General features: G+C 38.8%; 2 protein-coding genes across 3 annotated transcripts in view; both read right to left on the bottom strand.

The window, feature by feature from the left end:
- ift172 (intraflagellar transport 172) overlaps positions 1-16,870 on the bottom strand; it is an 88,450-nt gene extending 71,580 nt beyond the window's left edge. Inside the window, exons 1-17 of the mRNA XM_022662765.2 lie at positions 16,713-16,870; positions 16,047-16,190; positions 15,212-15,324; positions 15,049-15,088; positions 14,885-14,950; positions 14,718-14,797; positions 14,517-14,604; positions 13,997-14,211; positions 13,444-13,567; positions 13,232-13,327; positions 10,788-10,949; positions 9,421-9,474; positions 6,819-6,922; positions 6,362-6,447; positions 2,674-2,786; positions 1,599-1,766; positions 1,346-1,482 (exon numbers count right to left, since the gene is read on the bottom strand). Coding sequence (XP_022518486.2) covers positions 1,346-1,482; positions 1,599-1,766; positions 2,674-2,786; positions 6,362-6,447; positions 6,819-6,922; positions 9,421-9,474; positions 10,788-10,949; positions 13,232-13,327; positions 13,444-13,567; positions 13,997-14,211; positions 14,517-14,604; positions 14,718-14,797; positions 14,885-14,950; positions 15,049-15,088; positions 15,212-15,324; positions 16,047-16,190; positions 16,713-16,751 — 1,829 coding nt within the window. The 5' untranslated portion in view covers positions 16,752-16,870. The remainder of the gene's footprint in view (positions 1-1,345; positions 1,483-1,598; positions 1,767-2,673; positions 2,787-6,361; positions 6,448-6,818; positions 6,923-9,420; positions 9,475-10,787; positions 10,950-13,231; positions 13,328-13,443; positions 13,568-13,996; positions 14,212-14,516; positions 14,605-14,717; positions 14,798-14,884; positions 14,951-15,048; positions 15,089-15,211; positions 15,325-16,046; positions 16,191-16,712) is intronic.
- A 1,765-nt stretch (positions 16,871-18,635) lies between these two features.
- On the bottom strand, positions 18,636-24,915 carry LOC103024580 (uncharacterized). 2 transcript variants are annotated; one of them, XM_049480372.1, is made up of 2 exons: positions 23,760-24,915; positions 18,636-18,981 (listed from the first exon to the last, which is right to left on the bottom strand). In XM_049480372.1, the coding sequence occupies exons 1-2, from the start codon at positions 24,061-24,063 to the stop codon at positions 18,833-18,835; spliced, it is 453 nt and encodes a 150-aa protein (XP_049336329.1). In that variant the 5' UTR covers positions 24,064-24,915; the 3' UTR covers positions 18,636-18,832. The 2 variants fall into 2 exon arrangements, with proteins under 2 accessions (XP_049336329.1, XP_049336326.1); XM_049480369.1 differs by having other exon boundaries at positions 18,636-18,984.

The raw sequence follows: 24,915 nt of genomic DNA on the forward strand, positions 1-24,915 counted from the left end.
AATGCTAAAGATAAAGATAAAAAGTTTGAGTGCATTTTATGTCCAATTTACCAGTTCACACAGTGTTGCTATAATTAGGATAAGCTGACACTGTCAACATCAAATTTTGCAAATATTATTAATATTTTTTGTGGACACCATTCATTTTCAGCACTGCACTCTCTTGGGCATGGAGTTTAGTAGAGCTTCAGAGGTTACAATTGAAATTCTCTTCTACTCGTCCATGGCAACATCACCGAGCTTGTGGATGTTAGAGACCTTGTGCTCTTCCACCTGCTGTTTTAGGATGCCCCATAATAAACTCTAAGTAGGGCTTAGGTTTTGAGATATGCTTGGACAGTCAATCACCTTTACCTTTAGATTTATCTTCATTGCAAGGCAGTTGTCATCTTGGAGGTGTGTTTGGGGTCATTATGTTGGAATACTACTATGCCCAGTTTCTGGAGGTAGGGGATCATGCTGTGCTTTAGAATTTCACAGTACATGTAGGAATTCAGCTCCCTAGTGGTGGAGTCACTCATACTGTAAGCAATGTTCAGTTGCCATGACACTCTTCACCAGGAAGATACCAAACATGCTGGACACCATCTGAGCCAAACAAGCATATCTTGAGCTTGTCACACCACAAGACTGCAATAATCTATGCTCTTGGACTGCTTGTCTTCATCCTTTTGTCAACCTTTCTTTTTAATCATTCTTTTTTCATGCAGACAGAGTTTATGCAGTGTGTGGCGGATGGTCTGAGCCCTGAAGGCTCACCTCTCACTTCTTTAAGCTCTGTAAAAATTCTGGCAGCACTCATGCGTCTATTTTTTTTAAACCAACCTCTGGATATTACACTGAACACGTGGACTTAACATCTTGGGTTGACCCCGAGGAGAAATGTTCTCAATGGAACCTGTCCTGGTACACTGCTGTATTACCTTCGCCATCATGCTGTATCTCAGTTGTATGGCGTTAGCAATTTCCTATAGTTTAAACCATCTGTGTTAAGAGCAACAATTCTGTTTCTCACATCTTTAGAGAGTTTTCTTGCCCTGATGTGCCACGTTGAATATCCAGTGGCCAGTATCAGAGAATAATACCCAAAACACCAAATTTTAGGCCTGCTCCCAATTTCACCGGAGACCTTGTAACACTAATAAAATCACATGACATTGGGCACCATCAGCCCACTAACATTTCAGTGTTGTCTGTTATGTTTTTCTGGAATGCTGCATGCTTCTGTGACAAGATGTCATTTCGTAATCTAGTTTGATACTGATTTTTGAGATTGTCATTATATCTACAATGTCAGTTAATCGGTCTCTCAAACCTTCTGCATAGTGTGTATTATTTAAAATACCTGTTAAAGTCTTCATCATCGATGGCTGTTCCAAACTCAATCAGTCCTTCATCCAAAGTATAGGAGACAGTGTTCACTCCTTCTATGACAATGACCTCAGTTTTGCCATTGTTCCGTTCCAAATCCACAATATCACCCTGCAAAAGAATGCAAACTTGAGGACTGTGCAACTTCTAGTGTGAGAAGTGTGAGACCTCTATCAAATGGAGGTCTGAATAAATAACAGAAAAGTTAAAAGATTTAAAATTCTCACTCTTAGAGGGAACAGGGTCACTCTTTCAGGGCTATCGATGTTGTACCACACACAGAGGTTTCCACGATTTTGTGCAACAACAACATCGCTGCCAGGCACCCATTGAACGTAGGAGCAAAAGCTCAGCACAGTGGTCTTTAAACCACTCTCAATATCAAACAAGTTCAGCTAGAAACAGAACAAAAAGTTATTATATTATAATCCCTAACAATAAAAATCTAATTTGGGACAGTGGAAAAGTGAAATAAAAATATAAATGCAGTGTTTCTTACACACTGCCTGGCCAAAAAAAAATCGGCATCTGGATTTAACTAAGCAAATAATCTGTGGTTTCTGCAGCTGGTCAGGTCTAGGTTCAGAAACAGTATGTGCTGAAATAATGAGGTCAGCTCACTACCTGAAAATACTGAATATAGACCAGGTTATTCCATCAATTCTTTCCTGATGAGACAGGCATATTCCAAGATGACAATGCCAGGATTCATGGGGCTGGAATTGTGAAAGAGTGATTCAGGGAGAATGAGATCATCAATTTAACACATGGATTGTTCACCACAGAGTCCAGACCTTAACCTTTGGGATGTGCTGGCGAAGACTTTGTGCAGTGGTCAGACTCTACAATCATCAATGCAAGATCTTGGTGAAACGTGATGCAATCCTGGATTGAAATAAATCTTGTGACATTGCAGAAGCTTATAGAATTAATGCCACAGTGAATACATGATGCAATCAAAGCTAAAGATTGTCCAACCAAATTATTCTTTTTTTGATGGTCGCTTTTTTTTTTGGCCAGACAGTGGAACAAGCCTAACCTTGTTTTACTAACAAATGAAATGAAGCACATCAGAAAAATACTAAAATATTATACTGTCTGCAATGAAATAATGATAATGTGAAAGCACTGAATTTTTCCAACCCATACGGTCCAAACTGATTTGAGGTTATAGATGACTTAAAATAAGGAGCGAGGCTGTATCAGACTGGCAATATAGTCTTCAATCTATTCTTTGCCCTTTGTTCTGTAACCCTATCTTATGGCAGACTGTGAACATAATTTAAAAAAAATGACATGTACCCGAAGTTTCTTGTCCCTGAAGAGCAACTTCCGTCCAGTCTCATTCAACTCCAGCCAGTCAATCTTTGAGTCATGGCCAACATTTCCAAGGTTACATCCACCAGATAAGTCAACTAGGAGCAAAAGGGTCATGGATTTATCAGGTATTAAGCACCTTTTCTGAAGATTACTATGCAAGCTGTTAAACCATTAATACTGATGATGGGTTGGATATTCATAACTGTTGTGTTTAACGTGCAAAAACTGACATATACAGGGGTTGGGCAATGAAACTGAAACACCTGGTTTTAGACCACAATAATTTATTGTCCCGATGGACAGTTCTGGTGGAAACAGGAGAGTTGAGGTGCACATTGAATTCTGCTGTGATTTGGGCAGCAGTGTTTTTTTTGTTTTTTGGATACAATCCGGGTTAGCACCCAAACATCCATTTCAGACAGCTTCCTCTTGCATCCACAGTTAATCCTTGGTGGTATGCTGATGTATCGTGATATTACCCTGGATACCGTGGCTCTTGATACATCACAAGGATTTGCTGTCTTGGTCACCGATGCGCCAGCAAGACGTGCACCAACAATTTGTCCTCTTTTAAAAATCTGATGTGTCACCCATAATGTTGTGTGCATTGTAATATTTTGAGCAAAACTGTGCTCTTACCCTGCTAATTGAACCTTCACACTCTGCTCTTACTGCTGTAATGTGCAATTAATGAAGATTGGCCACCAGGCTGCTCCAATTTAGCCATGAAACCTCCCACACTTAAATTACAGGTGTTTCACTTTCATTGTTCAACCTCTGTAGATTCAAATAACTTGTAAAAATCCACTCCTGAACAAAACAAATCTTAGCATCTCAGAAACGCTTCAATATTCAGTACAGATCTTGCATGAATGACCACTCTGAGGAGATACATCACTTAGGGCAGGAGGTGGAGAATTTGAAAGGGAAAAACTCTTTCCAATTTGCACTTTGCAAAAAGAGTAGTAAAAAAAGGGACTCTGAATAATTATCATAAGGGGGCTGGAAGTACCAAAAAATGTTTTTCTGGCAGCCGAAATGCTTCATCATCCTGTTTTTTTCTTTGCACGGATTTTTCATCAGTTTGAGAGTGGAGCCAAAGACACCACTGGGAGTTATCAAATTCGTTATACTCATCAGAGTGGCAGGTGCATTAGAATCACAGCTGTCTATTGGCTGGCATAGTTACTGAGGTACATGTGGAGGGAGCGTAGCCCATAGTGTGACACCAAAATGAAAGTTTAAATGAGAAGTCATGATTACACTTCTTAAAAAGCATTTCAGTACCCATGTCTCAAGGAAATGTAATCATTTTCCAATCAGAATATTCAAATAGAATTGTTTGAAAGTGTCTGTGCATTGGTTGAAATAAGCAGTAAAAATAAGCAATGTCTAAAGTCATGGCTACACTGCACAATATTTTGTTTGGCGAGTAAAATATTTTGACTTAGTAACAGACACTTATTTACCTAAACAATAAAAAAACAATTACAGAACAGTCACACATGTCAAAGGTTATTTTCAGACTACACATATGTCTTAAACACTACTACGCTCTTGAACTTGTTTAATTAATATCTGAAATATGTTGATTATAACGGTAAAGTCAAGGGCTCAACTGCTTTTTCCTGATTTAAGGCTTGGCTTGGTTATAATATAATTTTATGCTGCTGTTTTTATTGGTGAATATCTTGTTTAATCTCAAACAGCTTAAGATTTATTTGTGTTCAACTTTTTGTGCAATAAATCATAAATGGTAAAATACTGTAACTGCATTAAAAAACAATTTTGTTTAGTCTGTAGATTTTTTTTATTTCAAGTAAATTATGTGTGTGAATCATGCAGTTTGCAGGCTGGTTGGATTACAACTGTAACTAAATGATTTTTAAGTTTTGCACTAAATTACTACAGTAAACCAACAATGTTGTAAACCTGCATTCTAGCTGGTAAGGTTTCACAGGTGTAAAATATGCCTCTCTTTATGCCATGCCCTCACTGCAGCCCAAGTGTCTGCTTGAGGCGTGAGCCTGCTCCCATTGGTGAGAGACAATTTAAGGTCTTAGAAGAGATGTGCAGGAAGACCATGCTGGAGAGATTGTGAACCCTTTTAGTATGGGGAGGTACTTTTTCGTGCCCATGCAGGTTTGAGACAGCTTCTTCCCCTAATAAAGTAGAGTAAAATACCAGAGGAACACAGTGTTAGGTCAAACGATCATCCAAATGATCATGGGCAAACTTAAGACGGGCTAGACATGTGCTGATTTAAGCAGGGGAAAGTTCTGTGCCACGCATGACTTTAAACTATGACGTCTTAGTGTATTACCCACAGTAACCTTGGAAACAGTGGTGCCAGCTCTCTTCAGGTCATTGACCAGCTCCTCCTGTGTAGTTCTGGGCTGTTTCCTCACCTTTCTTAGGATCATTGATGCGCCACGAGGTGAGATCTTGCATGAAGCCCCAGTCCGAGGGAGATTCAAATTTATGTCAAGCTTCTTCCATTTAACAATTGCTTCAACAGTTCTTTTCAACAGATCTTTTTTCACCAAGCTGCTTGACATTTGCCCTGTAGTCCTTTCCAGCCTTGTGAAGGTCTACATTTTTGTATCTGCTGTCTTTGGACAGCTCTTTGGTCTTAGCCATGTTAGTAGTTGGAGTCTTTCTGATTGTGCAATACTTAATTGCAGCAGTAACACATAAAATTATTATTTTTTAAACCATACATTGTGATTTCTGTTTTTTTTTTTTTTTTAGATTATGTCTCTCACAGTGGACATGTAGCTAAGATGAAAAGTGGGAGAACTTGCAAAGTCGCAGGTTGTACAAATACTTATTTGTACAACCGGTTTAAATTAGCAGCTTTATGTTGGGAGAGTTTCAGAAGTAAATATTTTGGAAAGTTACAGTCCTGCCCTCAATGCAATTGCAAATTGCAATTTGATCACAAACAAGTTTTTGGAAGCTTACTGAACATTTTTTTTAGGGACTTATTTTGACAATACGTGTCATATGTGTAAGTTAAAATTATGGTAATTCTAGGTCCAGCAGAGTTAATCTGATCTGACTTAATTGGCAACCATTCAGAATGTGGGTTTGCTGCTAATAGTAATGTGATAAGCTGTGACCACTGAGGCAATCACTATGAGTTATGTCAAGTGTGCTGAATCTAAAGTGGACGATTACAGTGCTTTATTTTTAACCATATTTAGCTTATTATTCATATGTTTTTCATTATTCAAGTTCTGGTTTCCAATTTCGTATTTCTAAAAATATGTTAAAATCTCATTTTTAAGCATTTTAAGGGTGTAATGCATTATTAAAGAGCAACATATTTCAGCTATTAATGTAAAAATATTTTAGAGTGTACTTTCTCTTGAATACATATTTGAGTAGCCTAGAATCTCCTGAAAAATAGTTTCTGGCATATATGATCTTGTAAATTTAGGATGAATAAAGGTGCATCAAACTATAAAAAACTGGCCTTGGTTGTAAGAGTATTTACAGCATCTGTTACTGACTGATGTTCATTACAGGGAGTTTATGCCAGTTATATCTGGTTTGTCAGAACGCATTCATTCTTTCAAATTAATCTCTTATCTAGTTAAGATAATTTGTATGTAAATCAGTAAGAAATGTATCCTAATGTTCAAAATCTAAGCATGTGTTGACTTACCAATTGCAATGGTTTTCATGTCAATTAGATAGGCTAACTTCTTGTTATCCTCCATGCCCCTCTGCCTCCTCTCATTCAGACGCACACTGCACACAAACCACAGCAAGTAAACACTGAGGATGCAGTTAAAGTGAGCAGGCCAGACCAAGCTATACAATAAAGAGTCAATACAGATGTATACGAAATTAAAAAAATATAACAGGATTATACACAGTGAGCTGGATAGTTGAGGAGTTGGGGTTAAGGTGTAGTGTTGATGATTCAACATCTTGACATCAATAACATTCTTGTCAATTATTGAAATCAAATCTTCAGTGTGCCAAAATCTAGTAGAAAGTCTTACAGTAGACAGTTACTCAAACACAAGCAGGATAAACTTTCTTTAAATACCCTTGATTTTAGTAGAAATTAACAGGTGCCCCAATATGTCTGTCCATACACTATAAGCAGAGAATACCTGATAAGGTGGGGGTTCATAAACTCCGTGCGAACAGATCCCAAAATCTCATTGTTGCCATACTCCACCAGGGTCAATTCTCCAGCATTGAAAACCATACACACCTGTCCCAAAAAAAGCCAGTGCATTTTCAAAAAACAACATCTGAAAAGTACAGCTACACAAATTAATGTGGTGTTTTACTTGTTAATGTAAAAAAAATGCTTTACTTGTAATGTCTACATTTCATGCAACAGTAACATTAAATAATGCAGTTGTTGCATGTTTAATAATTTTACTTGAGTATTGTTAATGTATTACCTCATGTCTTGTTCATGTTAACTAATGCATTCATTTATTTTAGTTAGTCAACTTAACGTAATTAATGTAAAGTGTATGAACATTTCAATATGACAGTGAAGAGTAACACATGCCTCCTCCAAAATATGTGAAGTCACCAACCACTTGAAACAGCCAGTGGAAGGGGTTCAAAATTAAACTGCTCGGCGTGAGTACTATTACTTGCTGTAAGAATTCTCTCACGCAATTGCTGTTGTTTTTAGTTGTCTCCACAGGTGGACAAAGAGGCTGCGTGTGAAAACATACACAAACCATGGCAGTCTGCAACAACACCCAGAGGCATTAATCGCTATATATATATATCCACATCACAATGGATTCCACAATGACTTCATTCCATTACCAGATAAAACATAACACCTGACCTCCTGTATACCAAGTAATTCATACACTGCGATTCCTCTGCATCCACTTGTAAAATCAGGTTTTTACAACTGTTACAAGAGAACAACACGGGGGAGGAAAATCACTGGTAGAAACTGAAGCTGTTGGAGTTGTGTTGGTACCAAAAGCCATGCAGAGGCACAGAATAGGGATGATGACTGGACTGACAGAAGCAGGTGAGGCTTCAAAGATAAGACAAATATGGCCACAATTGGCAAACAGGAAACATACATGCATTGGTCAATAATCACGAAAATTTAAACATACATCCACACAGGCACTCTCTAGTTAACTATAAATTATAAACTCAGTTAGCCACGAGCTCTGTTTTACAAAAACGTATTCCCAAAGTTGAAATGGTAGTATACAGTTGCAAGAAAAAGGTATGTGAACCCTTTGGGATTACTTGGATTTCTGCATAAATTGGTCATTAAATGTGTTCTGATCTTCATTTAAGTCACAACAATGTGGATGTGATGAGATTGGATGTGTTGGTTAAAGCTGCTCTGCCCTATAAAAAACACACACTAGTTTTGAGTTTGCTGTTCTTAAGAAGCATTGCTTGATTTGAATCATGCCTTGCACAGAAGAGCTCTTAGGAGACCTACGTTTAAGAGTTGACTTGCATGAAGCCGGAAGGAAAGGGTAACAAAAGTATCTGTAAAAGCCTTGATGTTCATATGTCCACGGTAAGACAGATGGTCTACAAATGGAGAAAGTTCTACTCTCTCTAGCTGTGGTCATCCTGTAAAGATGACTGCAAGAGCACAGCGCAGAATGATCAACGAGGTGAGGAAGAATCCTAGAGTGTCAGCTGAGTGTCAACTTACAGAAATCTCTGGCACATGCTAACATTTTTGTTGATAAATCTACAATAAGGAAAACATTATACAAGAATGAAGTTCATAGGAGAACACCACGGAGGAAGCCACTGCTGTCCAAAAAAAATCAATGCTGGAAGTTTTAAGTTTGCAAAAAAGAACCTGGATGTTCCACAGCAGTACTGGCAAAATATTATGTGGATAGATGAAACCAAAATTGAGTTTCTTGGAAGAAACAGACAACGCTATGTGTGGAAAAAAAAGGCACAGCTCACCATCATCAAAACCTCATCCTAACTGTGTAATAGATCAGGAGAGTCTCTCGAGGTCTTTAAGAAACTCCTGAAGACAGACTCTTCAAAGAGCACTTACTCTCCTAACACTCCTAACAAACTAACTATTACATTTTCTTCTTTCCCTCATTTACTCCTCTATCCTATTATTTCCCTTTGACCACCTTTAGGCACTATTTAAATATGTTTTTACCTTTACCTTTAACTTCTAATGTAATGTAATGTAATGTAAAATATGGTGGAGGGGGCATCACGGTTTGGGGCTGCTTTGCTGCATCAGGACCTGAACACAAGGCCAATTTTGCTCCCTCTGAGCGCCAGCAGCTGATGGCAAAGCTGCATGAGCGGGGCTTCTAATCTGTGACCTCCCGCTCATAGTGGCAGTGCTTTAGACCACTGGACCACTCGGCGCCCCCTTGATGTTAGTTTTAATTCTGTTTGTAAAATACAAAAATATATAATAATTCATATCTATCTTTAGGACTGGAAAACAGCTGAAATCCTATGTGCTTTACTAATAATCAACCTAAAGACTCTTCAGTTTGTTAAATTAAATAATTGCACCATGAGATGCATGAACTTGCCATATATTGCTCCCTGTCATAAGACTCACATTAACCCTCCCTTCTGTGTATTTATATGAAATGTTCATGCCTTACATCTATTCAATATACTACATACATTATATAGAATACTACATTCAATATACATCAATTTACAATATAACATTGACATGAAAGATGTTAAAAAGGGTCCAATACATACTGTTTCATTTTCGAAGAAAAACTTTTCATTTCCTCCAGAGCCTTGCCACACTACCTAAAAAACAAGGGCAATGTTTTGCAAGAGTGAAATAGTGGCATTCAATTTTCATGTTACATATTCACACGCAAAACAGGTAGCCACGCCATTATCCTTAACGCCACATTATGAGCAAACTGAACAACATCGAATTAAAAAAAAAAAAAAAAAAGTTAAAATTTCTCAGCACTCTCCAGAGAAACAGAGAAAACCCTAGAGGAACGTTTGTCACCTTACAACCCCAAACTTAAATGTGTTTTACTGAGATTTCAAGTGATATATCAACACAAAGTAGCACACAATTGTGAAGTAGAACAAAAATAAAACATGATTTAAGTAAGACATGTAAAAGTATGCCCCTTTACTCTGAACCCCCTAAATAAAATCCAGTTTAATGCCTTTAGGAGTCACTTATCATCATCATCATCATGAAAAAAAGCTTGATTGCAGTTGTAATTAATTAGGATTGGGGGCAAACACTTTTTCACACAGGACTAAATTGGTTTGGGGGGTGTTTTTCCTTTAATAACAATAATAATCTAATACTGATAATCTGAAAAATGTCAGTATAACAAAAAAGCCAAAACAAAAGAAATCTGTAGGGCCTAAATGCAAAGTGCTAAGTGACAAAGTAACACTGCTTGTCACTCTGAACACACCATCCCCACTGTGAAACATGGTGGTGGCAGCATCATGCTATAGAGATGTTTTTTTTTCAGCAGGAACAGGGAAGTTGGTTATAGTTATTTGGGAAGATGAATGACATTAAATACAGGGCAATCCTGGAAGAAAACCTGGTGGAGACTGCAAAGTAACACTGGGAAGGAGATTTACCTTCTAGCAAGACAATGACCCTAAACATACAGCAAGAGCTACACTGGAAAAGTTTAGAACAAATAATATTAATTTGTTAGAATGACCCAGTAAAAGCACCAGTTGATAAGATGCACTGTCGATTTCTGGTACATTTAAAGAATTTTATGTGCGCCTTATCGTGCAGCTTTATTTGCAGTGAAATGTAAAATACATTTAAATTTGTGGTTGGTAAGGAGACAAAATGTAAAAAAGTTCAAGGGTTATGAATAATTTTGCAAACCGCTGTATGCCTAAGGAACAGCTTAGACAGTTTAGCCAATCCTTAGGATGTAAAAGGCACTGAGCATAAAACTGTATGTACCTTGACGTAGTTGTATACTGAGAGTTCAGTACACAAAGGTGATATTGTTTTTCTTTTTATCCACAACATTGTCTTAAGGTGAGTACTTTCCTAAATGCAGAGCCAAACAGAAGGAAAACGGCAAAACCATGGGTAAAATTTTCAGCTTTACTACCTCACTCAGTTTGTTGCATCCCAGGTCTCCCAGAAGCAGAGTGTCAGAGGTGTGTGCAACCAGGTAGCGGTCCTTGCCCATGATTTTCACTTCAACAATTTCATAACCATGATGTGACTTCAGGACCACTCGTGTGCCTGTAGAGAGGTTCTTCACAATCACCTATGTCACAAAAAAAACATAATTGTCCATAAATCATCAGACAAAAGTTCTAATAAATAATAAATATGTTTAACAGTCTATTAGAAATGTAAGGAGTTAATGCTGTGAAATGCATTGCATCATGGAGCTTGTAGGGAATCTAGTTGTCGTAGTCAGGTGCTGAAATGGAGCACAAAATGGCCCCTTTCTCGCTTTTGCAACCTTGCTTATTTCAGAGCATATTACACACAATTTTAACCCTTACATTCTATCTGGGAAAACTTCCAGTATCTGGAAACAGCTATTGTTATTTCTCTGCATAAAAGTGGTGACCACAGTCTTCTCTGGAACACTTGCATATGATCGTTTTTAACAATAACACAATACAGTGGGCCCAAAATTACCTCTGGGTACAGTCATGGGTACAGTAATTACTACCTTCTACTCATTTAGCAAATACATATTTAGGAAAATCTAAAAATTACAAATTGTTCTAATATTTGTGGATTTGTTAAAATATTCCAACAATATAAGTATCAAAATATTTACCAGAGTGCCCTGATCAAGATTTATTAAAACATATTGATTTTTATTAACATCGCTCGATCTAAACACAGTCTTTGATACAATAGATCATACTATCCTTCTAGAAAGATTAGAGAACATGGTCGGTGTAACTGGTTTAAATCATACTTTACCAATCGTTATCAGTTTGTGATAAATGATATACCTTCCAGTTATACTAGAATTTATAGTTATAGTTAGAATTCGCTAAACACACATCTAATGTTACTAGAACAGCTTTTCTACACCTCTGTAGTCAAATTCTACATAAACTATAAAATTCTCATGTTAAAGTATACAGCCCTACACGGGCTCCCTCCTGAGAATTTGCAAGACCTCATCTTCTATTACGAATTACCGCGATTGCTTAGATCACAAAGTGCTGGTTTCTGCAGGAGAAAACGCTTTCTCTTATAAAGCTCCCCAACACTGGAATAACATTCCGGAATATGTTCGGGACTCAGACACAGTCTCAATCTTTAAGTCTAGACTAAAAACCTACTTGTTTGGTCTAGCTTTCGGTAATTAATGTTTTTCCTTTAGATCAGGCTGCAGATCCAGGGGTTCACGGACATAGGGAATTGTGGTAAACTGAATGCTGGTGCTGTTGTTCACCCACTCAGCCACTCAGGTTTGTAGACCAGTCAAATCCAGTCAAAACTAATTCCATCTTTTTGCTTTTCTGTTTTCTCTATCTATCTCTTCTACATATATCGAGATACCCTGTTGCCCAGCCTGGCTCTTCACTGCTCGCTGTGTTGCATCCCTGCTCTACGACCCTGCACTGATCAACATGAACACACTCAGAATCTGTTTCTATATTAGCCATAGCTCTTCATTATCAATTATGTGACCTTTTTACATTGTAGCTTAGTACCTGTTTCTACATTATCCATATCTCTCCATTATGTGCCCATCACATTTTTACATTTATAAATCAGTACCTGTTACATTAGCTCTAACTCATGTTATCTCTCTGTACTGTTGTTTTGTTCTGTTATTTGTTTGTTGTTTGTTATTTCTTTGTACTGAGCAGGTCCACCCCAGGGGGATGGGTTCCTCTGACTGAGTCTTGGTTGCTCCTAAGGTTTCTTCCTCTTAAAGGGAGTTTTTTGCCACTGTGTCCCACAATAATTGATATCTCTGTGGTGCTGCTCATAAGAGGCATGGGCCTGTTTTTCTCTGTAAAGCTGCTTTGTGACAACTTCTGTTGTAAAAAGTACTATAGAAGTAAAATTGAATTGAATTAAATGAAATACATCTCTAGCCCATTTAATAAGTGATTTATAAAAAAAAAGCATGTCTGTGGTTTAGTAAAGTAAAAAACGAAAAAAAAAAAACACTCGAGCGTCATGTTAAAAAATATATATTTCTAATCAATGCAGTTGCCATATAAAAAAATCCTATTTTTATGTGGCTGCCATTTTAAAATTAGTCCTGGATGTGAGCCAAATTCATTCCTCGCACTGAGAAAATAAAGTTTATAGCTTCTGCTTACTTGCCCTTTTTAGTCTTTGACTAAAGCTCATTCCATAAATTCGAAAAAACTTCCCTTAAAGTTCCGCACTTTTCAGCATAACAATTTCTTATGCATCTTCATTTAATAGGCATAATTCGGTCTAATGTAGTATGCTCTTCATTTATTCCAATGTCAAATAAGTTCACTTTGACTTTGACAGAAAATAATTATAAACATCAGACATAATTAAAACTACATTAAAGTTTAAAAAAGAACCTACCTGATTAAGGCCCACATAAGTAATCTCAAATTTGTTCTTGTAGATGCTTCTGCGAAGGCAACAGTCAAATTGCTCCACTCCACCACACAGCGTACCCTGGTCAAAAATAAGGATAAAAGGTGTTGCTTCAATAATGTACTACAACAGAAGCCAGCCTTTTTTAACAGGCAACTTTAATACTCTGGCTGGTCTGTGGGTAATCCAAAACACACCGTGCAGAGCCGTGAGCCATCTTTTTTCCACGCAAGAGCCGTAATGGTGTACAGGTTGGGAATTTCTTTGGGAGATGCCTGATCCCAAGCACCTCTTTGAGGACTCCAGTTGAAAACCCTTAATCTGCAGGACAATGCAGGAAAATGTTATTAAATCTATGATACAATAAATTATGATTAATTCTTATTATTTAACATTTAACATACATTATTATATGATTCTAATTCCTTCCCCTAGCCATTGTTGTTTAGTTATTTTTGCAACCAACAAATGTGAATTGGGTGTGGTGAAAAGAGGAAGGGTTACACTTCTGCACAATTACTTTTTTTTTCCACTCATGAGAAAAAAAAATGTTGTTGCACTCCACAGATGATTTAATGTAATTGTACTCGTGTGTATGTATGCATGCAAACAGTACAGTATATAACTTTTAAAAAAAATCAATTGCAACTACTTGAGGATTAAACTAAAGTTCCATGGTGTGACCGAACGCATGACATTAAAGATTTACTAGAAAACGTATGGAAAATAGCATGTAAATAGCATACTCACCTATCATAACTGCCCAACACTACTGACTGTCCACTGGGGCTGGTGGCTGCAACAGTAAACTCCTTCTCTGAGCAATCCCGGCTGTAGTCAAACATCTGCAGAACATGGCCCTCCTTGCCATATGCCACAATCTTCTTATCAGACCCAGCCACAATAATGCTGTTGCTTCCCCATGCAAGAGCATATGGTGGGCAGGTGTGTGTGAGCAATTTGCCCTTAATAAGCACAAAAGATTCCAGTTAATCTTCTACTATGTACCGTCTTATCCAAAAGGAACAGTGAGACCAATCACTTTCTTTCTGCTGCTAGACTGATTTTTCATCTTCTCTTAGCTTTACAATTGCTTGTTTTTATCCTAGTCAGTTCTCTGGTTTTCATGTTGGTTACTCCTGTAACTACAAATTCACAGTCTGCAAAAAGGGGGACTGGCCTTACTGTTTCATAGTGTAAATGTGCAAAAACAATATTTAGAACTTTTTTGTATTCATTTTTTTGTACTTATTGTTTTTGGTTGTGATACCTGGGATTCACCAGAACCTTCATCCTCAAAGAAATACCGCACAACAGTCCCATCTGCATGGCCTGAAAGGATTCCTTTACCGGAGACACTAACACATACAGTTTGGGATAAAGTAAGTATGTGCAAAACCAAATATAATACAAAACTTCAAAAAGATGGCAGAGGTACAGAGAACTATAAGAAAAACATATATGGGCATACTTTGAAGTCAGCGAGACAACATAGGATTCTGTTCCATAGACTGTAGATGATTTGTTGTTTTTTGTGTTGGCCACACGAATCTGCATGTCAACAAAATTATTAATTAATGATGCAAATGCATTTTAAACACATTTTTTAAAACGTTCTGTAAAACTTAGGGCACCTACTTTTCCCTCTGCCAGTCCAAAAACTATAGAGTGTTCTGCTAGCCAAAGCAGACATATTACAGCACTCTGTAATAATGGAATAAATGAGAAGTTAACATACCGTGTTATATGTAGAATGTTGTCATTTTACTCCATATTTATAAATCTACATACATATAACTTACTGTCTGTACAAACTTGTTGCAGATAACTTTTTTGTCACCCCTGTCATTAAGATAACATCAGGTTATAGAGGCAGACATTTTGGTTTCATGTTAATTTAAAGATGGTTAACATAAATATAAAATTTATATCTAAGTAACATTAAGGATAAACTGACATACTTACCAATCTTCTCCAATTTTGTATACAAATATGATATTATCAGTTTGGGCAATGGCGATCTTGGTGGAATCCGGTGAAAATGCTATAGACTTGACCATGTAGCTTTTCTTTCCATACTGTAAAAAATAAAATAAATAAATAAATAAATAAATAAAGCATGCACTGGAGAAAGGACAGGGCGCAGCTGCTGACTATACTGGCCAAAAACTTCTTGCCATGCTTCCTAAAAATAATGACTTCATTCTGAACCAGGAGTAGAAATGTCAAGAGTAGAAAATACTTAGATTTGAAACCATGTGTACTGGGAGGGTCAGATAATCTTTTATATGATTCCATCCCTCCTAACAGCATTGTTATCCAGAGGCTTGGTGTTCTCAGAGGTAGGGCGGACTCTGACCTTCTTTCTTTAAAAAGTGAGTATGAAGAACTCTTTCCTGAGTGAATTATTTAAATTAATAAAAACAACAAACACACACCAGCTGAAAACTCCTGCTGCTCCTACTTTGACTGGACACGTGATGCTGGTTGTCATGGTAACGTTTACACTACGTGATATTCTATACAATTCAAATTTTTCGATCAGATTACTTAAATTACAGTACATGTACACGGAGATTTTATTAGATTGTTGAGTAGTCTGTACCTATAAACACTTCAAATTATACAATTGAAATTATTTTTTCGAATTGCAGATCTTACATTTGAATCTGTATCGCAAAGAGGCATACTCAGGAAAAAAGCAAGGGTACGGAATGAAGCGTATCGTGATATGAAGAAAAATATACGTTGTCAGATTAGTAAAAGGAAAAGCAGTTAAGTCGCCCCACACTTATCGTACTTTGGAGTCTGCAGGCTTGGTTGAAAACTTATCCCGTCTCTCTCCCTGTTCGTCGTACAGCAGAACTACCCGGTCAACGGTGCACACGGCAAACTTGGCGTTGTTCGGTGCCCATGCCATGCAGGTCACTTTGGCAGCCCCGTCCTGTCAGAAAATAAAGAGTTTTACTGGACAGCCAGAAAAACCGACCTGAGATATATTGGGTCGTGGGATATAAATGCGACTGGTTGCATAAACACTAGCTAAGCTTTTTTGTTTTATTACAAAGGCCAGCGTTAACTCTTAGTAACTAATTAGAACACATTTACGTTGGGGGTTATCTACATATTTAGACCAGTAACTTAAGTTAATTATTTTGCTGACTAGCAAAATATGTGTTACCTTAGTGGCATTTTATTGGTTCCCGTATGCTAACCTAGCTAACGCTGTGTTAGATAACTAGGTTTAATTTCTACCCTCACCCCAGTTTTCAGGAAAGCTAAACGCCAGCTATTCCATTTAGTAGTTAGGTTGGCTAGCTAGATAACGCTAGTTAACCTACTGTTATGCTGAATCTGTAATACGAGACAATCGAAAAGGCTACGCTAACGTAGCTAGCAATGTTTTATCCTATCAGTAGCCGTGGAACACTGCTAGCTAACCTCATCAGCTGTCCTTTAATATTACCTGTGGGGTAAGAAGAGTCTTCAGGTGTTTGAGCTGCATGCTGTATATTTTATAAAGAAGTTTAATATCGATGGTGATATTTGCTAAATCTCCGTTCCTGGTTACCGTCGTCAAGACGCACGAACCACGAAGAAGTGACAGAGCCGGTTTATGGGGAGGCCTCCCACTTTCGTCGTTATAGCGGAACATTACCGCTAGAGGGAGCCCGCAAGTGAGTACAAAATGAATAGGGGTGAATAGAGTTAACCGACTAAAAGAACTAAAAACAGTAACTAACCTCTAGTCCTAGATATTATTTGAAACTTTAAATGTAGACATTTAATGTGATGTGTATTTTGCTTAAAAGCAAAGAAAACATACCTTGTTTTTTTATATTCCTTACAGTGCTTTCTTACTGTTTCTTACTTAAAATGTTGTTTGTTTCTACTGTGTTGTGTAACTGCTACTGGCTGCTAATTTCCCTTCAGGATCAATAAAGTATCTATCTATCTATCTATCTATCTATCTATCTATCTATCTATCTATCTATCTATATTGGTTAGCTGATGCTGGAGTGATGCTGCTGATATTAAAACGTTTATAAAATGATGTCTGCGGCGCTGAAACATATTATTGTTGGTAACATGGCATTGTTCTATGTTAAAAAGTAGAACATTTTACCGTATAAAATAATTAATCATTAATTAACTCTGATTTTCCCCACATTACTTTTAGACTGACTCAGAGGCTTCCTTTGGTGGTGAAACAAACCCGGAGGAGATTCTAAAGTGGGTTTTCTCCCTTGAAATAGAGAGTCTCTGGTTAACCGGGTAAGAGGGAAACTGCAAAGACGCCGGCGTGACGCAAATCTCCATCGTGCAGTTCCCCATCTATGTAATGCTGCAGGCCGGAGCCCAAGTGGGCGTGGCTAAAGGGCGGAGCATGTGTCAATCATTGTCGACTGCAGCCAATCAGATACTACACTTTTGTTGTCAATCACTTTTTATTAAGCCAATCCTCACACAGACCAAACTGTCCATCATTTTTTACTGCAGCCAATCACCTTAACAGATCTGTTAAAAGAAGGCGGAAACTGCGTTGCTACTGGTTAAACATAGCGCGATTTAAACTTCTGAACAGTAGAGGTGGGCGATACCGGGAATTTTGGTATCGATATGATACCAAGTAAACGCAGGGCCAGTATTGCCGATATCGATACTGATACCGATACTTTTTAATATTTAAGCTTTATAGATCCAAATGATCCAAAAACCTAGGATATAATTTCACCAAACATTGATAACAAAATACTTTAGTATCACAATCAACATTTTTTGTTTAGAAACAATGGAACAGTAACAAAACAAAGTTTAAATATAAAATAAAAAAATATAAAAAAATAAAATAAAAATTCTCCCCTCACTAGACATCTTTTCTAGTTCTTTGTTTCTTTGTTTCTTTTTTTTAATAGAATTGTCATTTGGAAAAACAATAAAAAAAATAAGGAATTGTCTTCCTTTCAGTGCAATTCAAATGCAAGTTTTTCTTAAATAAACAGAGTGTAAAAAAATATCACTCAACACAAATCTCCTGAGGTAGAGGCGTGTCGACTCGAGGAGAGCGCTGAGTGGGCGGGGCCAGGCTGAGCCTACCTGCGTGGCGGTTTGGCTGGCTTTGCTGAGCCATGTGACGCATGTGCAACAACAAGAGACCAGAGAGTAGACTGAAATTAGATTAGAAAAGCCCTGACTTTAGATATTTTTAAATCAAAGATTAAAATACTCGTTTTTCTGGAATGGCACTTTCGTGATTTTTTTCCTTTATTGCGGTAATTCCAAAATTTCTCCTCGGGGATCAATAAAGTGTCTGTCTGTCTGTCTTGCATTAAATTGTGTATACGTATGTGTACGTATATATATATATACACACACACACACACACACACACACGTATACACGATTTAATGCAATTACTACAATAAAGGAAAAAAAAATCACGAAAGTGCCATTCCAGAAAAAAAAGTCAGGGCTTTTCTAACGTTTTCATTCAGTTACTTCTGTTTAAGAGCGGCATATAGGCAGGACTAACTACAGTAGCACATAAATGTGTTTAAACTGTTAATGTAGTATTGTGTAAAATACTTATACACATTCAGCTTCACCGCTGTTCAGAAGTTTAAATCGCGCTACGTTTAACCGGTAGCACCGCAGTTTCCGCCTTCTTTCTTCTTCTTCTTCTTCTTTCAGGTTTATGGCGGATGGCAGACCAACTGAAGGTGCATTACCGCCACCTACTGAGCAGGAGTGTGAAGTGTGATTTCGGGAAGTGACATGGCCAATAATAAACAAAATGTAGGTGAAAGGAAATTCATAAATAAGTACATAAAAATAAAAGAAAGTAAACGAGAGAGAGAAAAAAAAATTAAATAAAGTAAAATATACCAATAGCTTTCAAATATTGAAAAACCAGTTTGTGAACCGAACCCATCCCTGCCCCATAAGAAAGCAATCCTGTCAAAGAAAATTCTTTGTGACCCTTGTCTTTAAGAGAAGAAAACAAAATTTTCCTTTGTACAGCATATTTATTGCAACAAAAAAGAACATGGTCCACGGTTTCCCTCTGCGGACAGTGGCGACAAAGCCCTGTGGAGTGTTTCTGTATTATTTGCAAAGAGGCATTCAGCATACTGTGACCTACTCAGAGCCTTGTTAGTACAATTTCCTGCCTCCGACAGTACCCTCCACTCCCTCCAAAACCAACCGGTTGTATTGCAAACAAATGCCTTCGGTTCATGTTCCCAATTAGTCTGTCATAATGTTCTAACATGTTGCTTTATAACCACTCTTGCCTCAGCTTTGCTAAGAGGGATATCAAGGTCATATCTATTTTTCTTCAGGCATTGTTTAGCAGCTTTGTCAGCAGTCTCATTACCGTCCACCCCTACATGTGCTGGAACCCATAAAAACTGAACTAAAATAGTCTGCATGTGTAAACGAAATAATGCCTGAGATATTTCTAAAATTAGGTCTTGTCTACATTTAGATTTGCCAGACTGGATGCTTTGTAAAGCAGACAAAGAATCTGAACAAATCACCATCCTCATAGGGCAAACAGCCTCAGCCCACTGCAATGCTAAAAGAATGGCGACAAGCTCGGAGGAAAATACAGATAGGTTGTCAGACAGTCGCCTACTAATGATCACATGAAATTCTGGCACAAAGACCGCTGCTGATGTGGATCCCACAGTAGGATCCTTAGACCCATCAGTATACACCTGCAGAGTACCATAATAATTAAGTGCCAGATGTTGTTCTACCATAACAGCTGTACTTCCTGCATCACTCCATTTTTTATTAAGGAGGGAAAAATCAACACTAGGCAATGGGAACATCCAAGGTGGTACCACTGATATAGGAACAGTACTGCCGAAAGCACGAGCCTGCAATCCCATTTCGCCTGCTTCTGAGTTGCTCAGAAACCCAAAACTCCTTGAGGGACCATGAAGAGGAGTACTGCAATCATGTAGAACAGACACAGCTGGATGGCTCTCTATGTGCCCCTTCAGGTTGGACCAATATACTGTAGACAATGCAAGTCTTCTTAACTGCAAAGGCATTTCTCCTGTTTCAACCTGTAGAGAAGCCACTGGGGAGGATCTAACTGCACCACAACACAATCTCAGTGCTTGTGCTTGAATTACATCAAGTAATTTTAGGTTTGACTCAGCAGCTGATCTATAGGCCATGCAGCCATAGTCAAAAACCGATCTAATTAGAGCATCATAGATGCACAGGAGAGAGGAACGGTCAGCCCCCCAGTCACTTCCCGTCAAGCATTTAAGGACATTTAATCCTTTTTTGCATTTGTCTATGCTCTTCATAATGTGATGCTTCCAGGTCAATTTCGAGTCCATCCACAGACCAAGAAACTTGACTACCTTCACCTGTTCAAGAGTCTGACCATACAATTTAAGCCCAAGTTCATTTGTTTTTGATCTCTTAGAAAAATAGATGACCTGGGATTTAGCCACAGATAACTTGAATCCCCATTCATTTGCCCAGTGTTCAACCCCAACAATTGCCTCCTGCATCTTTCGCTTAACAAAAGATAGATTCCTCCCTCTCTTCCACAGAGCCCCATCATCTGCATACAAAGATTTTGCTATGTCAGGACTAACCCCAGAAAAGATGTCATTGATCATAATGTTAAATAAAATAGGGCTACAGACACTGCCTTGCGGAGTCCCATTTTCAATAGAATACACCTTAGAACAAGAAGTACCCACCCTGACCTGTATGGACCTATTCATTAAAAAATCCATTACCCAGTTGTACATCCTCCCTCTGATTCCGAGCACAGACAGCTTAATTAGCAAACCTTCTTGCCACAGCATATCATAAGCCTTTTCAATATCAAAAAATACAGCAACAACCACTTCTTTATGAAGCTGTGCCCTCCTGATATCTGCTTCTAAACCTAGGATTAAGTTCATTGTCATTCTGCCTCTACGAAAACCACTCTGATAAGGAGAAAAGCTATTCTGACGCTCGAGAAAGTAGGACAACCTTTCTGTTATCATGCGTTCCATAAGCTTACTTAAATGTGAAGTTAAAGAAATAGGCCTATAACCAGCTGTATCAGACAAGTCCTTTCCTGGCTTTCCTACCGGTACCACTATGGCCAGTTTCCAAGCTGACGGAAGTTGCCCTGCTGTCCAAACTTCATTATAAAAGTCCAAAATTATACTAAGAGATTTGTCTGTGAGATGTTTAAACATATCATAACAGATATTATCTTTACCAGGGGAAGTTCGGCCAGATCTCACTATGGCTTGTTTGAGTTCTAGTAAAGTAAGATCACTATGTAAAACACTATCAAACACCAACTTTTTATTTAATACCTCAGGGTTTTGTGCAAGGACTCTACTCCTGCAGGCCACCAGCTCACTACTTAAATTTGCAGATCCATGAACCTGTACAAAAGCTTGAGCCAGAACTTCTGCCTTATCCACATCAGTCACAGCTTCCCAGTCTCCCTTCTGTAAAACAGGAATCGTCCCAGTTTTCCTAATGCCCCTCATTTTCCTAATCATAGTCCAAATTTCAGTCACAGGAATGTCAGTCCCAATACTACTACAAAAGGACCTCCAGTACTCCTTCTTTGCAGATTTTACAGTTTTCCTGACCACAGCTTGAGCTTGTTTATAAATAATTAGGTCAGATGCCAATAAGGTTCTTCGCACCACACGGAGGGCAGTATTACGCCTTCTGACTGCTAAAGAGCATTCTGGAGTCCACCAGGGAACTGCTGCCTTCTTACCACCAAACTTCTTTACAGGTATGGATTCCTCAGCAGCTCTATACAGAATTCCACACAGCTCCTCATTACATTTATTTACATCTCCAGACATAGACCAGTCCAACAATCTGAGTTCACACAGTTCAGAGAATTTGTTCCAATCAGCCTTATCAAAATTCAACCTATGCAAGTATCCTCTTTGTTCTGAAACAACCTCTGTTCCCAACTCACAAAAAATAGGATAATGGTCACTACCCAGAGAAGTAAAATGCACCACATCCCAAGTACTCATGCCAGCCAAATCAGAAGAAGCTAGTGTTAAATCAATAGCAGACTTGGAATGAATATTCATACTAAACCTAGTAGCCCTACCATCATTTAAGCATACCAGGCCCTCTTCCATTAAAAACTCCTCAACAGCCAGACCATTTCTATCAGTAACAGAACTACCCCATAGTGAGCTATGCGCATTAAAATCTCCACACCACAGTGCCTTACCCTGTCTTGGTCCTGCCATTGTCGACAGAACGTCTACAGAAAGTTTATCACACGGGTTATATATATTGACAATCTTGAATTTCCCACTCGTGCCCCATACCTCCACCACCAATGACTCAAACTCACTGCTTAAATGCTTAACTTTAAACCCAATTCCTGCCCTAATAAAAGTAGCTACACCTCCACCATTACCCTTATCCCTATCCCTTCGAACGACTACATAACCTGACAAAGTAAAACTTAAATGGGGTTTAAGCCAGGTCTCTTGCACACACACAATATCAGGTACACGTTTTCTACTAATCACAAATTTCTTAAAATCTTGTCCATTAGCAATCAAACTCCTTGCATTCCACTGTAATATTAAAATTCCCATTACGGGCCATCACTAGACTGCGAAGGTTGAACCCTCCCAGCAAGACTCGAGCTAATCACTTCCCAAGTCAAACTTTTAATATCCAGAAACTTTTCTGCAGATCTAAGAATGATTTTAATTCTTTCGGTCCTACTATTAGTCTGGGCAGTACAGTTGACCACATCAGCCATAAACATAAACTTTATCTTATCAACTACCAGAGTATCTCACGTGATCGGACAGTGCGTTTGGTGGCTCAGGGCGGCTCTAGGAACATCAGTAACTGTGCGCGCTGATCTAACAGCACTGCCTTCAGGAGGAGCAACCGTATTAACCTTCTTTTATAGCTGCAGCATAGGTTAGCCCCTGCGTAACTCGAACTTCCTGGACTTTAGCAGCTCTTTTCCGCACTTCACATGCGCCATATGCAGCCTTATGATCTCCCCCACAATTGCAACATTTGGGTTTAACCCCCTCTGCACAGTGCCCGTACTCATGATCTCCCCCACATACACCACACCGCTTCTTTCCTCTACACGCTGCAGCTAACGTTACATGTCCATACCTCTGGCAGTTAAAACATCTAATAGGTGGAGGGATGTAAGCCCGTACTGGACAGCTAATATATCCCAGGTGAACCCTATCCGGTAAAATGTCACCATCAAACAGAATCATCACAGAAAGGCTATCTCCTTTAACTCCATTCCTGAAGCCTTTAAGCCTGATGGCCTCAGTACCTCCGGACAGATTATGTTTGAGCTGATCCATAGATACATCCAATGACACCCCTGTGACAACCCCTCGCAGCCTCTGCTTATCCTTAAACAATCTCGGTATCACTTTCTTACCCCCTAGAAACTTCATTTTAAGTGCTTTATCCCGTTGACGCTCATCCTTACATGTTATCAGAAGCTTACCTCCTCTCAACACCTTAGCTCCGGCCACATCCCCTAGAGCTGATTTGATTTCAGATGTCAACCTGACCGGATTCAGCACACCAGCAGATTCAGATTCAAACTGGATCAAAATGAGGTATTCATCCTTACGACGCTTCACAGTCTCTCCACGCACTTCACTGCCGCTAGAATCTCTATCCTCAGACAAACGTCTGCTCTTCTTAGACCGCACAACCTGCCATTCTCCTCCCTCACCGGCCCTATTCCCGCTCCTACAACCAAACGAGTCTGGCTCACTGCCAGATCCGTCATCACTTCCGTCCATCCTCACTTCAGTCACAGCTCAGTGCTGCCACCACCTCCAGTTCGCCAGTCTTCTTCTTCTTCTTCTGTGGGGTTTTACGGCAGCCGGCATCCAACTTGTTGCATTGCTGCCCCCTTCAGGATCATTCCTCCTTTACCTCATATCCTCTTAATGAGGCCAGTATCTCTGAAATACTTAAATAACCAGTACTTCCCCTTCCCAGCATATCCCAGTTCTAGAATTTTACCCAAAGACACTACTAACATACCCAATTTCCTCAGCTCTGTAAAAAGTACTTGCCTCTCCGTAGTAAATTTAGTACAATCCAAAATCACATGCTGTACTGTCTCTGGTTGCTGACACTCTATGCACAGCCCATCTTGATGCTTCCCCATACAGAGTAGAGTATGATTGAGGTAAGTATGACCAAGTCGTAACCTATAGAAAATGACCCCCTCCTCCCTCTTCCATCCTCTGCCCTTACAAAGCGCCGGATCAGACACGCTTTTATGTAATGAGAACAAATGCCGTCCCTTAACTTCTCCCTCCCATTGGTGTTGCCATTGTAAAATAATCTGTTTCCAGACAATACACCGACCTTCCGCCTTAGATAGACTAATATGGACATCTATACTGCCCTTCCTCACCGCTGCCTTCGCTAACCCATCCACCCTCTCATTCATTGGAATACCTACATGAGCAGGAACCCACATCAATGTTACCTCATTTCCTCTCAACATCATCTCCCTGATCGCCAAAAGGGCATCATAGACAATGTCCTGTCTACTCCTGGACACACCCGTCCCAAGACTACGGACAGCTGTTACAGAGTCACTACAGACCAATACTCTTTGGTTTTCCAACTGAGCTGCC

This window comes from Astyanax mexicanus, chromosome 1 (assembly GCF_023375975.1).
Source record: "Astyanax mexicanus isolate ESR-SI-001 chromosome 1, AstMex3_surface, whole genome shotgun sequence".
Taxonomy (NCBI): domain Eukaryota; kingdom Metazoa; phylum Chordata; class Actinopteri; order Characiformes; family Acestrorhamphidae; genus Astyanax; species Astyanax mexicanus.

Excerpts from the sequence above, each read along its gene's own strand:
- LOC103024580 (XM_049480369.1), bottom strand. The coding sequence starts at position 24,063 with ATGGACGGAAGTGATGACGGATCTGGCAGTGAGCCAGACTCGTTTGGT. Across the intron at positions 18,985-23,759 it reads AGCTAAGGTGTTGAGAGGAG|TAGGTGGCGGTAATGCACCT; the intron begins GTAAGCTTCTGA and ends ACTCCTGCTCAG.